Raw genomic sequence first — 15,919 nt, 5'->3', positions numbered from 1 at the left:
TACCCACTCTCTTCAGTGTTCCCTTCCCTGCTCTAATTATGTGCACTCAAACCTTTGCCTCAGGGGCTGCTTCTAGAGGAATCCAAACTGAGACAAAACCAGATTATTTCTCAGCCCACTGGGGTAAATTTGGCCAATCCTAACAAGGGGAATCAGTCCTGTGGGTATAATCTAGGGGGAACTAAGTGCATAGAACTGCTTCTGATGAAGCTGCAATGATTAATGGAGAAAGAATCCGCAGCTACACTCACCGTTCTGTGCTCGGCTTCCTTACATTTTCAACTCGTATGGCTTATCTAATCAGGACACCTTTGGGCACAAAAGCACAGAAAAGTTCCACAATGAAAATTCAGATGACAGAGGGTCCAGAAGTTGAAGACCACGGATAGCCCACCGTTGTAATAATAATTGGCCATGCTCACTTACTGATCAGCTTTGCTTTTTCATTTATGAGTTTGCCATTTAAGATGCCAGTGAATTATTAAAAGATTTTATCCTTTCCCAACCGTTATGAGGATGCTATTTTTGTTTCTCTGACTATAGAGAACTAAAATAAAAATTAGATGCAAATTAGTGCCAATTTAGCTTACTTTTTAGAATCTCGAGTACTGAACTGTGAAATGGTTGTGATAAAAGTCTATTTATTCTTTCTGACTCATGGCATCAGGTTGCTGTTTTCAGGGGTAAATATGTTATATTTCCAAATACAGCTTTGCAACTCATTTTAAATAGACCTTATACAAAGTGTACTGGCTTCTAAAATTGTGTGTGTGTGTGTGTGTGTGTGTGTGTGTGTGTGTGTGTGTGTGTTAACACTCTACTTCCATTGTTAGCCTCTAAGATTTCCCGTTACTTAACCAGTGATGGGGTTCAGGCCAGGCTGCCTCAGAATATGCCACTTTGACATACAGATTACTTTGAATTAAAGTTGTTTGAGAATAGCCAGTACAATGACACTCCTCTCTGTCCCCCTGAAAAAGCAAATTAATCTCCTATGTGAAAAGTACCCTCCTTGAACCAGGAAATAAACAGACATTCTGATCACCAGGGATGGGATATTCAGGGCTGAGAAAATGATGTAAACAAGGTCTGTTTAGTTTCTTCACTAATTAGTACCCAAACTTAGGTTTCTTTGTCTTGTCAATTCTTCAGAAATTTATGTACGTACGTATGTATGTATGTATATATGTATGTATGCATTTATTTATTTATTTATATTGTCTAGAGGTATAAAAGCTGCCTGCTTCAGTCCCCTGTTTGAGTCTCATATTCTTATGGGGCCCCTGTATATACATAATTCAATTTGTTTTTCTGTTGCTCTGTCCTTTTTAATTTAATTATTACACCAGCCAAAAGAACCAAGAGAGGAGGTGTGAATTTTCCCTCCCAGACACCATCTTCTTTAGAGCACAGGCCATTACACAGTATAATGAGTAAACTACCATAAAGAATAGTTATTTCCTATGGAGAGTTACTTTCCTTTTTAGTTAAGATTGCAAGTTAGGTTAAAACAAATGAAAAGAAACAAAATGTTAGTTTTTTGAGAGAAACAATTAATCTATTTCCATTGCTTTTGGCAAATTATCAGCAAGATTTGAATAAAGACAGCACTATTTGCCTGAAAACAAAATCATGAAAACGGTAAATTGGTATTTCCATTGCTTTTTTTGGTCTGAAATCCTCATTTGTTAAAGACAGAAACTACTTCATTTCTACAAAGGAATACCATGAACTTTTAAGACAAGCACTGTTACACTTTTGTGAACTATCAAAGTCAAAAAATACTATCTTGAGAGAAAGAAAAAGACAGCCAGAGAACCTTAAAGCCATTTAGCTACTCTGCTGCCCTCTGTTAGTGTTTTTATATATTTAGTGATATGAAGGAAGCAGAAGCAGGGAGCCTGGGGTGAAACAAGAAAATAGGCACATTATAATAACAATGTGGAGAGACAAAGATTCCACTGTCACAGAGAACCTTACTTTGCTTAATTTCAATTTAAGGGGTTACTTAAGTGCACGGCCTTATGGAAATTTAATGATATGTTATGGTTCATCTGAACTTGTCAGTTGGCCCCAAGCTGCGATAATCAACTTTTCAATGTCAGATTCATTTACTCCTCGAAGAATCCTGAAATAGCCATTCTCTCCCCATGACTTTCCCCAAGAATTGGCAGCAATCTGCAGAAAAGAGAGAGAGAGAGAGAGAGAGAGAGAGAGAGAGAAGATGAATATCATAGTTGGATATTTAATCCTGACTATAAAAACACAAGGAACTCATGTAGCTTTAAATGCTTTTGACTTGTTATAGATCACAATTATTAAGAGCCTAAATATTTTCTAAATAAGAATAAAACAGTTATATTATTTATCAGTTACTTTAATATGCATGCACACTCAAGTTCACAATAACTAGAATTGGTATAAAACCTCTCAGTTCCCATGCGTATAATGGTAACATATATTTGTAATGCCATATCAAAAGATGTCAGACAAGCTGCAATTATAGTGTCTCCTATGTGATTTGCTCCGTGCTAAGCACCAGGGGAACAAAGATAAATAATATCTTATTCTGTGTTCAGGGAGCTTAAGCTAAACTATTGAAGGACAACAACATAAGCCAAGTACTCGGGTAGAACTATGCACAGGGTGCTACTGAAGACAGCTGAGGGGCATCTCATTTACTTGGGTGGTTCAGAAAAGTCATCATGGAAGAAGTGCTATATGTGATCCATATTAAAACCTGGGAATAAATGAACCAGATAAAAACAGGAGGAAAGGAGATTCAGGTAAAGGAAAACAGTAAAAGCATAAACAACAGCAAAGCATGGAGCAGCATGAAGCCCTGAAATGAAGCAATGAAATTATTGTAATTAGATCATAACAGAAGCAGGCTGGTGGGTTATGAGGCTGAAAGGGAGTTAAGGAAATACATACTGAGAAAATAATGGTGAAAATGATGACAAGGTCTTAAGGTGCTTCCAGTAGGAGAGCAAGGTGGACACATTTATATTTTGATGATATTACTCCATGTGATATGAGAAGGATGGATTTAAGAGGGTAAACACAAGAGGCAGGGAGACTAGCTAGTAAACTAGCCAGTAAGTCTGATGTCTTGACAGGGGCAGGAGGACTAGGAAGAGAAATAGAGAAAGTATTTGAGAAATATTCAGGAAGTAAATTCAACAAGAATTAAACATTTTCTTTCTACTTTTATTTTTTATTTTAAAATATGAGATTAACTAAAAAGTTAGACTAGGTCCAGAATGTCTCCTGGGGTTTAGAGCTTGCCTGAATAAGTGTTTGGGGTAGGGGGTGAAAAACATTAATGGAGTATATAACGATTAACCTGAAGACTGGAAGGGAGTTAGTTGACCATAAGTAAATGTAGCAGAAAAAGCCCTGAAGGATATATTCCCAAAAGTGGGATTACTGGATCATATGGTAATTCTATTTTTTAATTTTCTGAGGGAACTCCAAATTGTTTTCCACAGTGGCCACACCAATTTCCATTCCCATCAACAGTGCATGAGTGTCCCTTTTTCCCCACATCCTCACTAACACTTGTTTTCTCCTGTCTTTTTGATATTAGTTATTCTAACAGGTGCGAAGTAACATTTCATTGTGGTTTTAATTTTCATTTCCCTGATGACTGATGATATTGAATACATTTTAACCTATCTATTGGCCATTTGTATTATTTCAGGGAGAAATTGTCTATTCACGTCTTTTGCCCATTTTTAGTTGGATTATGTGTGGTTTTTGCTATTAAGTTGCATGAGTTCCTATAAATATATTTTGGATAGTAACCCCATATCAGATAGATGGTTTGCAAATGTTTCCTCCCATTGGTTGCCTTTTTAGTTTACTTACTGTTTTGCTAGGCAGAAGCCCTTGTTCCACTTGTTGATTTTTGCTTTTATCTTTGCATCTTTGGTGTCATATCCAAACAATCTTTGCAAGGATCAACATCAAGGAGATTTTCCCCTGTGTTTTCTTCCTGTATCTTTGTAATTTCTAGTCTTACATTTAAGTCTTTCATCCATTTTAGTGTTCATTTTTATGAGTGCAGTACAATAGGGTTTCAATTCCATTCTTCTGCATATGGTTAAACACCTTTCTCAATACCAGTTATTGAAAAGACTATCCTTTCTCCATTGCCTCTTCTTGGTCTTTTTGTTGAATATTAGTTGATTATATGTAAGTGGGTTTTTTCCTGGGCTCTTGATCTTGTTCTATTGGTCCGTGTGTCTATTCTTATGCCAGTAATGTACTGTTTTGACTATTAAAATTTTGAAGTAAAATTTGAAATCAAAATTTGTGATGCCTCCAGTAATCTTTCTCAGGATTACTTTGGCAGTTCAGAGTCTCTTGTGGCTCCAAACAACTTTTAGGATATTTTTCATTTTTGTGAAAATTTTCATTGGAAATTTGATAGGGATGGCATTGAATTTATAGATGGTTTTGGGTAGTATGGACATTTTAACAATATTAATTCTTTTGATCCATGAACATGGGATATCATTTCATTATTTGTGTCTTCTTTAAGTTCTTTTATCAATTTCTTATAATTTTTTTTATACAGATCTTTCACATCCTTGGTTAAATGCATACTAAGTATACATATTTTTAATTTTATCATAAATGAAACATTTTTTAGAATAGTTCACCATTAGTATATAAAAATACAACTGATTTTTGTATGTTGATTTTGTATCCTGCCACTTTGTTGATTTATTAGTTCTAATAGTTTTTTTGATGGAGTCTTTAGGATTTTATATATATATGATCATATCATCTGCAAAGAGAGACAGTTTATTTCTTCTATTCTGATTTGGATGCCTTTTGTTTCTTTCTCTTGTCAAATTGCTCTTTCTAGGACTTCCAGTACTATCTTGAATAGGATAAGAGTGGACATATTTGTTTTGTTCCTGATCATAGGGTGAATGCTTTCAATCTTTCACTATTGAATATGATATTTACTCTGTGTTTATCACATATGGCCTTTATTATGTTGAGGTATATTCCTTCTAAACCCAATTTTTGAGATTTTTTAATCAGTAAAGAATGTGAATTTTGTAAAATGCTTTGTCTATATCTATTGGGATGATCATATAATTTTATCTTTCATTTTATTAATGTAATGTATCACACTTATTGATTTGCTTATGCCGAACCATACTTACACCCCAGGCATGAATCCTTTTGTTCACAATTATGATCACTTTAATGTACTGTTGAATTCAGTTTGCTACTACTATTTTGGGGAGGGAGGGGATTTTTGAATCTTTATTCATCAGGGATATTTTATTTTCTTGTAGTGACCTTTTCTGGCTTTGGTATCAGGGTAATGCTGGCCTTGTAAAAAAAGTTGCAGAGGGTTCCCTCCTCTTCAAATTTTTGAAAAAGTTTGAGAAGGATTTGGTGTTAATTTTTTAAATGTTTGCATTTAAATTCCAGTTAGTTAACATACAATTTAATATCAGTTTCAGGTATACAATATAGTGATTCAACACTTTGATACAACACCTGGTGCTCATCACAAGTGCACTCCTTCATCCCCATCACCTATTTTCCCATCACCCCATCCACCTCCCCTCTGATAACTATCAGTTTGTTCTCTATAGTTAAGAGTCTGTTTCTTAGTTTGCTCCCTCCCTTTTTCCCCTTTGCTCATTTGTTTTGTTTTTTAAATTCTACACATGAGTAAAATGATTTGGTATTTGTCTTTCTCTGGCTGACTTTTTCCTTATCATAATACTCTCTAGCTATAAAGCAAATGGCAAGAATTCATTCTTTTTTTCATGGTTAATATTCCATTACACATATATAGCACATTTTTTTAATCTATTTATTGATGGACACTGGGCTGTTTCCATAATTTGGCTATTGTAGATAATGCTGCTATAAACATTGGGGTTCATGTATCCCTTTGAATTAGTATTTTTGTATTCTTTAGGTAAATACCTAGTAGTGTACTTGCTGGATCACAGGGTAGTTCTATTTTTAACTTTTGAGAAGTCTCCATACTGTTTTCCCGAGTAGCTGCACCAGTTTGAATTCCCAACAAACAGTGCAAGAGGGTTCCCGTTTCTCCACATCCTCACTAACATTTGTTGTTTCTTGTGTTGTTGATTTTAGCCATTCTGATGGTGTGAAGTGATATTTGATGGTAGTTTTGGTTTACAGTTCCATAATGACTAGTGCTATTGAGCACATTTCATGTACCTGTTGGCCATTTTTATATCTTCTTTGAAACTAAGCGTATTCAGATTCTTTGCTTGTTTTTAATCTCATTATTTGTTTTCTTGCTACTGAATTGTATGAGTTCCTTAAATATTTTGGATATCAACCCCTTGTCAAATACATAATTTACAAGTAATTTCTCCATTCCAGGTTGACTTTTATTGTTACTTTTGGTTTTGTTTTTGTCTTGCTGTGTGGAAGCTTTCTAGTTTGATGTAACCCACTTGTTTATTTTTGTTTTTGCCACTTGTGCTTTTGGTGTCCTATCCTGGAAGTCATTGCAAAGATCAATGTTAAGGAGTGATTCCCTGTTGTCTTCACAGTTTCAGGTCTTACACTTAAATGTTTAACCCATTTTGTGTTAATTTTTGTAAATGGTGTGGAAAAAGGGGTCCACTTTCATTCTTTTGCTTGTGAATACACTTTTCTCAACATCATTTATTAAAGATAGCCTTTCCCCAGCCAGCCATCAGTTAAGCTATTTTTTCTGAGGTTAACCTATCATTAAAAAGCTCTACCATTTTTAAATTTTCCTTTTTATCATTTACTTTCAATTGTTTTATTATTAAATGCCTGGGCATAGTTTTTTTGTTTTTTGTTTTTTTTTATTTCTCCTTCCTGGAGTTTATTGAGCTCTCTGAATTTTTGGGTTCATGTCCTTCAGTTTTGGAAAACTATTGGCTATTAAGTTTTTAAATATCGGGGCGCCTGGGTGGCTCAGTCGGTTAAGAGTCCGACTTCAGCTCAGGTCATGATCTCGCGGTCCGTGAGTTCGAGCCCCGCATTGGGCTCTGTGCTGACAGCTCAGAGCCTGGAGCTTGTTTCCGATTCTATATCTCCCTCCCTCTCTGACCCTCCCCCGTTCACGCTCTCTCTCTCTGTCTCAAAAATAAATAAACATTAAAAAATTTTAAATAAATAAATAAATATTGATTCTGACTCATTCTCTCCCTCTCTCTCTTTCTCTCTCTCTCTTAATCCTTCTGAGAATACAATTACATGTCTGTTAAACTGTTGATTGTGTCCTACCCTTTGTATTCACATTGTTCTGTATTTCGTTCTTTCATTGTTTTTCTCTGTGTACTACAAATTTCATTGACTTTTATTTAAGATCACTAATTCTGTTTGCCATTTAACCCATCCAGCAAGTTCTAATTTCAAACATTGCACTCACAAATTCAATAATTCATATATATATATATATATATATATATATATATATATATATATATTTAAGTCCTTTGTTAAAAGTCTCCATCTTTCATGGGGCACCTGCATAGCTCAATCAGTTAAGCAGCTGACTTCAACTCAGGTTATGATCTTGTGGTTTGTGAGTTTGGGCCCCATGTTGGGCTCTGCACTGACAGCTTGGAGACTGGAGCCTTCTTTGGATTCTGTGTCTCCCTCTATCTCCACCCCTCCACTGCTCACACTCCATCTTTCTGTCTCTCAAAAAATGAATATTAATTTTTTTAAGTCTCCATCTTTCATCCATATTTTTAAAATGATTTTTACAATGGCTCTTTTAAAGCCAACATCTCAAGTATTATCTATTGATAGTTTTTCCCCTTAGCTATTGGTCACATTTTTCTCCTTAACATATTTCAGAATTTTTAAATGTAAGCTGGACATGTTGTCCTAATAATTATAGATTGACCTGGGTATTATTTTCCTAAGAAGTTTAGCCCTTTCTTCTCCTGAAGAGATATGGTGAGGAATTAATCACCTCAATTTGTGCAGAAACTGAGTCAGGTCAGTGATGGAGATAAGCTTTTGTTAAACTCATTCCACTCCTGGTTTTCTTCCTATATTTGGGGTTTATGCCTATGATGTGTGTGTTTCAGGCTCTCTTCCAGTGGGACTCCTACTACAATATCTTCAAGGCTGCAGATTTCACACTGCCTTCTCATTCCCCTCCTTAGCTACTCACACTGTTCTAGCAACTTATTAAATATTCCATGGAAAGAGATGGCTTTATGTTTGGGGTTCATCTAAATTCTAATTCAGCTGGATTTTCTATCTCCCAGAGGTCTCTCTCTCTCTCTCTCTCTCTCTCTCTCTCCTTATTTGAAATGTAACCTTCAGCTTAAACCCAGACCTACCGAATGTTCACAGTATGGAAAATCATCCCCATATTCAGCTCTCTCATTTCTATAAAAATATGGTTTGGTATCTGTCTTTCTCTATGTTTTCACTCTTATGTGGATCCTGAGAAACTTAACAGGAACCCATAGGGGAGGGGAAAGAAAAAAAAAAGAGGTTAGAGTGGGAGAGAGCCAAAGCATAAGAGACTCTTAAAAAATGAGAACAAACTGAGGGCTGATGGGGGGTGGGAGGGAGGAGAGGGTGGGTGATGGGTATTGAGGAGGGCACCTGTTGGGATGAGCACTGGGTATTGTATGGAAACCAATTTGACAATAAATTTCATATATTTAAAAAAATAAAAATAAAATAAAAATATGGTTTGGAAAATTAATTCTGATACTATTTTCAATTTATTTAGTGGTATATATGGCTTATTGTTATGTATTAAATTTTACTCAGTAGTGGAAGTCGTCTACTTTTTAAATTTTTAATTTACTATATCATAGGCCTACATGTAAATATTTTAAAATGTTCATATATAATTGTGGGGCAATAAAACTTTTCTGAACTTCTCAGTGCTCTTGCAAAAAAAACCCTCTAATCTACTGGTGCACAAAGGGTGTATATGATATAGAGACACAGAATATTTGCTTTCACTTCTGTCAGAAATATTTTATCTTCACATTCAATGAGAATTAGATCTGTAGCCATTTGTCTAGTTAATTGATCTGATCCAAAAGGGTAATAAAACTTCTCTTATCTCCCCAAGAGGGCCAAAGAGTCAGAGACCAGACAAGGTCTTAAATTAAGCCCCATGGTGCCAGGGGTACTGGAACATTATCTCTCTTGGTTTTTACATGTTAAAAAAGGATGAAGTTCAGCATTTGGAGACATTATCTGTATTTATCTGATCCTTGCAAAGACATATTTATATTCCTAAGGGAAAGGGTAAGAACATAGGGCCCTTTCCATCCCATTTTAATAGAATATTTTTTTTTGTTCCTTGCAGGAAAGGAGGAGGTTGCCTGTCTCTACTATATAAATGGAGAAAATCCATTGTTGTCTGTCCCTCATTTATGAGGTATCAGCTGCTACTTGTATGGAAAAACATTGTTGCCTCTTATGACTGCCAGACTGAAGTGTGAGGACTTATGTGGTGACATCTGGCTACTGATCTGGATGTAAGCATCAGTAAAGTACTCTTTTCTTCTGACCCATGTTTCTTAATTCAAGTAGGATAACATCTCAGACCCTTCATAATTCTTGCAAAACAGTAGTACTAAATAAGAATTTCATATTTTAATTAACCCAAATATTAATTTTTATGTAAAATGAAAACTATTTTAGTGACCTGACTAATTTTTCCTGATTGCATAGATCAATGTTATTCATTCAGTCAAGCAACAAGCATTGCGTAGATACCCATTATGTACCAGTCACTCTGGTACAAGATGAGGATACAGTTAGGTGGAGAAAATATTCAATTCAATGAAGGTGAGAGGGTCACAGAAAGTTGTTTGTTTGTTTGTTTGTTTGTTTGCACTTTCATTCATATTCACTCCACAAATAGCTATCAGGTGTATCAGGTGCTAAATGCTAAAAACTGTTGTGAATTCAATACATTAACCAAATTATTTGTTTTTGCCTGTAAATATTATATTATTATGATACTGATATTATGATACTGAATAACTGTTTAAACTCATTTAGTAGTAATCCTATATAGAAGCTTAATTGTAGGCATTCAAACAACATATCCCCTTTCACAAATTATGAATTTTAGCTATGTAGCATTAATGTTAATTATTGGCTACTGCAAACTTTATTTTCATGAAGATAATGATATTTAAGAAAGTTAAGGTTATTTTAAGTTTATTTATTTTGAGACAGAGAGCATGTGAGCGAGAGCAGGGGAGGGGCAGAGAGAGAGAGAGAGAGAGAGGAAGAGAGAATCCCACACAGGCTCCACACTGTCAGTACAAAGCCCAATGCAGGGTTCAAACTCACCAATCATGAGATCATGACCTGAACTGAAATCAAGAGTCAGATGCTTAACTGACTGAGCCACCCAGGTGCTCCAAGAAATCTCAGTTTAAATACAAAGAAGCATCATTTTACTTAAAAGCAAAATACTTCCATTTGTCAACAAGACAAATATAAGAGGTGACCACATATGAGTCACTCTGATGACTATCACTCCTAATATTTAGGTCTATAAGTTATAATATGCCCTCTACTGTATATATTCAAATTCGAATTTCATAATAATTACCATTACCTATTCATTCTATTTCTGCCTTTTTGCAGAAATTAAAATTAAAATGCATATAATATAAGGACCTGGAATAATTCATCAAAGTTCATTGTAATTAATCGGATATTTGAGATAATATGTTCCAGTCCTCTTTAAAATGTTTCTTATGTGTAACCTTCTATTAACTTTTATACTAGACATTGTTTCTTTCTCAGTGAAGGAACATGTATTTGTTATAATTGGCAAAAGCAAAAATACAGCACTTTACCACTATGGGAAATATGTATACTCTATATCAATACCTAATATTGATACTAACATTACAAAGGCACCATCCATAGCAAAAATAATGTGAGAACACAAAACTGACATATGATAGAAGTCTAGCCATTACTTTAACATGGATGATAACAAAACAAAATGTTTTCCTGTTGATTCTTGCTTTGAAGAAAAAAACACTTTTTCTTCTTCTATAATGTGAAATAAGAGGAACTGAGGAAAACTGTTACTTTAATACAAATGATTATAAAGAATTTTCTGCTGGAGAAAATACCATTATTACAAACAGTATCACTGTAACTTAGAGTGACTAAATAACACAAACCAGGAGGTAGAAACACAGATGATTCTAAAATAGGCACATCACAGTAGAAATGCAGTTGGAAAGAGGTACCTACCCAGAATTTTTCTTTCCGTCCTTGTGCCCCTTTCAGTGTGCCCCACCTACAGATAATAATAAAAAATATTGACATGGTTAAAAATGTTTGATTTGCATTTTGATAAAATGTTTCCACCTTGTTTTACTATGGAAGTGCCATCATTGTCCTACAAAAATGTGCCTGCATAGTTTTCATTTTTACCATAACCTTATTTACTTGCTCACAATATACTCCTCTATGTCCAAATGGCTTAAAATCGTACTCATTTGTCAAAGAAAATAAACTGTAGGACAACTGGGGCATGGAGGTTTTTAAAGTATTTAAAGATGTCTCCCCTTCACATCTAGCTCCCTGAAACTCTACTCTAAATGGCATAAACTAAAAATCTCCAAGACTGCCAACAAGCATAATATAAATACAGATGAATGTCCTAAATAAAAGAATTTTTCATGAAATATGTATATGTGTGTATTATTTTATAAAATGGGTGGGTACCTAATGTGGACTTTCTGTTCACACATGTATGTATGGAAAGCCAATGTTTTACTCCTAGTACTGGTCCATTTTCAGTGTGGCATGTAACAACCCAAAAAGAATCCAAACTTCCCAAATATCTCATGTTTTCTCTTGACTAAATCCAGTGATGGAGATGTTAGTAACATGTTCTGTCTACTAATGACATAACAAGACTTGTCTGATATCACAAAGTGGGAGGTGTTAAGCACAGGCTCCAAATCCCATGTTCTTCTTCATGTTATATTTCTCTCTAATGAATGTTTCTCTCTAATAAATATACAGTCCCCAACTGCAGCATGTCCTGAACAGCAACAGTGTTATGTGGAGGAAACATGTGGACTACCACGTTCATGTGCTGTGATGGATTGGGAGACGACAATTCTGCCTGCATACAGCCCTGCCAGTCCATCTCTAGTAGTCCAGATCTCAACATCAGAGTTCCTTAAAGTTAAATCCCTGTATCCTATATCTGGAAGAGATACACATCCATTCAAATATTTTCAACATGTCCATTTCCCAGAAAGCTGTTTTTAATAGGGTACAGAATAAAATGATGGCACCATAGCACAGAGGTATTGCCTTAAGAAGGCAGGTTTATGGTGGAGATCATGGCATTCAAGAAAATACATTAATGCATTCAGATCATTTGACACAAAAAAAGGAGGGGAAAAAAATGATGTGGAAGTTGGGATAACACTGAAGAACAACTTTTCTTCATTTTTTTTCCGATCGAGGCTAGGAGTGGTCATTGCCCTGGTCCCCATCTCTCTCTTGGTTTTCTGCTACACACAGGGATAGTAGACTGGAATAGTTTAAGGTTTCAAATATTCTGGGCAGTTTAATGTGTAAGTTCAAGCTAGTTTAATTCTGAAAAACATTTTGCAGGGTTTTTTTAAATTAATTTTTTAAATTTTTTAATTATTTTAAGAGAGAGATAGAGAACAAGCAGGAGAGGGGCAGAGAGAGAGGGAAAGACAGAATCTCAAGCAAGCTCCACACTGTCAGCCCAGAGACCAATGCAGGGTCTGAATTCACAAACCATGAGATCATGTCCTGAGCTAAAGTCAAGAGTCGGACGCTTAACTGACTGAGCCACTCAGGTGCCCCTATTCTGCAGTTTTAAAATTGTATTTACATCCTTGTAACTCTTGTATAAAAAGCTATCACCAGTGAAAATCATAAGTGCCTCCAGATCTTCAAAGGTCATTCTGTACTTCAAGGAGTAGGTCATATCTGAAACTTCAAGTTGCCCATTTTCTACTCATTCATCATAACTATCCTAACAATTTCAGAAAGCATTTACCTCAATCAAACTTCCTTCCAGGTGCTCCGGCTACTAGTTACTTTAGCTATTTATATAAAATACAAGAAAAAATTAGATGTATCTAAGGACATCTAAGATGTATCTCTCCAAAATAAAACAGGCAGGAGAGGAATCCCATACCTGAGATTCCACCAAATATGGTGAGAAGTTCAGGGCACTTTGGTTTGAGGAAAGATAGAGCCTTCTAAGAAAGCAAGCCCAAGCAAAAAAGAGGTATCCAGACAGGACAAGCTTGATCCAGTAATTAAGCGGTGATCAAGAAACAGTAGGAATTGGGGCATCTGGGTGGCTCAGTCAGTTAAGTGTCCTACTTGGGCTCAAGTCATGATCTCATGGTTCGTGGGTTCAAGCCCCACACTGACAGCTGGGAGCCTGGCGTCTGCTTTGGATTCTGTGTCTTCCTCTCTCTCTCTCTCTGCCCCTCCCTCACGTGCGCTCTCTCTCTCTCTCAAAAATAAATAAAGAAACATTAAAAAAAGGCAGGAGGAACAATTGAAAGGATAATTCTCTGTCACTCAGATCTGTCCAAGCTCAGCTCTCACACTGGATTCAGGTAAATTTAAAAACCAGAGACGGCTACTGCACTACACCTACATATTGCATAAAACACACTAAATACCACTCAGAAGGGAATACCCCAAATGTGTCCTTCCCCTTTTCTAAGATCTTTCTAACTTCTTGGGCTCCAACGCATTGACGATTGTGCGTGGGAAGACAAAGTAGTCCTCGATAGAGGGAGGTAAAAAGACACACAAGAATAATACGCCCTAAGATGAGTACTGCATTTGTTGTCTAGTCCATTTCAGATGCCCCTTCGCACTCCCAGAACTACTGAGACACTGGGGACAGAAAATCGACAACTGCACCATGGGGTTAAGATTCAGCAAAATAATAACTACACATAATTCCACTACCAACAGATCAGAGACTAAATTTAAGGAAACGGAACATTTTCTCACAAGGGAGAAGACACTTAAGAATGTAATTGTTTGTCTTATTCTAGTATCACCAAACAAATCAGGAGTCGGAGGCTTAACTGAGCCACCCAGGCTAAACTCAAGTTAAACTACCTCAGTTTGGAGACGTCTAAGAAATACAAATGACTATTTCAACTTTTGTTCAATGGCTCATGTTTTTCATACATTCCCTACATTTTGTTGAGATTATCTAAATAATATTTTCAATGATATAATAGCAATAATTCTTGTTTTGCAAATCTATCAATGTCTTAGGGTTGCTATACGCCTCAGGAAACACTACTGCTTGTTACAACTTTACAGGCATTAGTTGAAATACTTTTGTAGCTCAGAGAGAATGCCAACATTCAGAGTATTACAAACAGTCTCAAAATGGACAGAGAAGAAAATGAAGTCTTGAAATAGAGGTGAGAGAGGAAGAAGAAAGGAAGGCCGCTGACTTTCAGAGTTTCAGAAACTAGGATGCTTGTGAAAGGAAATTATATACAAAAGATACTAACCATTATGCAAAATTCAGATAAAGAGAAAATATCACACCTCACCAAGGAAGCTATTGTACAGTTCCCTATGTTACAGCCTCTATGTCAAGTGACAAGCAAGGTCCATCCATCATCGGGTCTAATGTTTGCACTGCAAATTTCAGTTATCTTTTCTTGCCTGTATCTTTTTTACACAGTTTCTAAGATGGTAATCAACCCATAAAGTCGCAGTGGGGTATTACAGAGAAATACACCTATGGGTTGTTTTCTAAATATCTCATGGCCTCTGAAAGGCTGGGAAAGATCACTTTGCCCTAGGAGAATTCCCACTGCTATCATAGCAAATTCATGTAATTAAAACCTTTACCCAAACAAAAATAAAGGTTAATTGGTACAAAGCAAGAAGACTACTTATATTGTTAATTTATAGGAGAGAGTTCCTCTCTTCTTGGTCTATGAAGGGCATCTCTCTCTCTCTCTCTCTCTCTCTCTCTCTCTCTCTCTCTCTCCCTCCCTCCCTCTCTCTCTTTCTTTCTCTCTGTATATATGTATATGTATATAGTTACAGTTATATTTCTGAATTGTGGTACTAGACTTTGGCTTGCCATTATACCAGTAGGCTGAAATTTCTAGAAATAGTATTTATTTTCACAGATATCCTCTTGTAAACCAATGGCTATCTTTGAAGACATAAGGGTCTTCATTACATTCATACAGACTCTGAATTATTTATACTCTTCTTTATTCAGTTATACAATTTCATTTTAAGGACTATTCATAAACATTTTAGTTAGACCAGGACCATAACCTTAATCTGTTGAGAATGTTTCCTTAACCCTGCTAATTTAAAACAAATTATACAATAGGGTCACAAGTTTCAAAGATCTTGATAGTAGCTTTTCTTCAAAAATCTCTACTTCACATGAACTTTAGATTGTTCTTCTGCATTTTTCTACCCCATTAAGTTAAATTGTTCCAATTATTTGAGACCCATTAATACTTCTTTTCTCACAAACTTTAGTGACATCTGGAAAAATGCTACTATTGAGAAAAATCTGGGCAACTATTGTACTGCATTTGTTGAGGACGCCTGAGAATGGATGGTGAGTCTATGTTTACATGTCTCACTTCAAGCATGTGATCATTTAAGCTCTTCCTGTTGTATTCATCTTATTTGCCCACTTTTAGAGAGCTCTGGAAATACTACTTTTTGCCTAATATCAAGAGTCTTTCTAGAGAGACCATAAATTCTGTGGAGTGAAACTTAAAACCCATCAAAGAATGATGTAAAATTTTGTATCGCTCAGGTACTAATGTTATGAATTTCATTATACATGTTCTCTTTAACAAGGATTTTGTTCTTTTCAGATAACTGTGCTAAT

At 35.6% G+C, this 15,919-nt stretch overlaps 1 protein-coding gene across 1 annotated transcript in view; it reads right to left on the bottom strand.

Moving 5' to 3' along the window:
- Window positions 1–1,532: 1,532 nt before the first annotated feature.
- TINAG (tubulointerstitial nephritis antigen) overlaps window positions 1,533–15,919 on the bottom strand; it is an 83,186-nt gene continuing 68,799 nt past the window's right edge. The window contains exons 10-11 of the mRNA XM_025925602.2: window positions 11,260–11,305; window positions 1,533–2,178 (exon numbers count right to left, since the gene is read on the bottom strand). Coding sequence (XP_025781387.1) covers window positions 2,044–2,178; window positions 11,260–11,305 — 181 coding nt within the window. The 3' untranslated portion in view covers window positions 1,533–2,043. The remainder of the gene's footprint in view (window positions 2,179–11,259; window positions 11,306–15,919) is intronic.

The sequence above is a fragment of the Puma concolor genome, chromosome B2, assembly GCF_028749965.1.
Source record: "Puma concolor isolate L17-30 chromosome B2, mPumCon1.1.hap2, whole genome shotgun sequence".
Lineage (NCBI taxonomy): Eukaryota > Metazoa > Chordata > Mammalia > Carnivora > Felidae > Puma > Puma concolor.
This window is presented reverse-complemented; position numbering and strand designations above follow the sequence as displayed.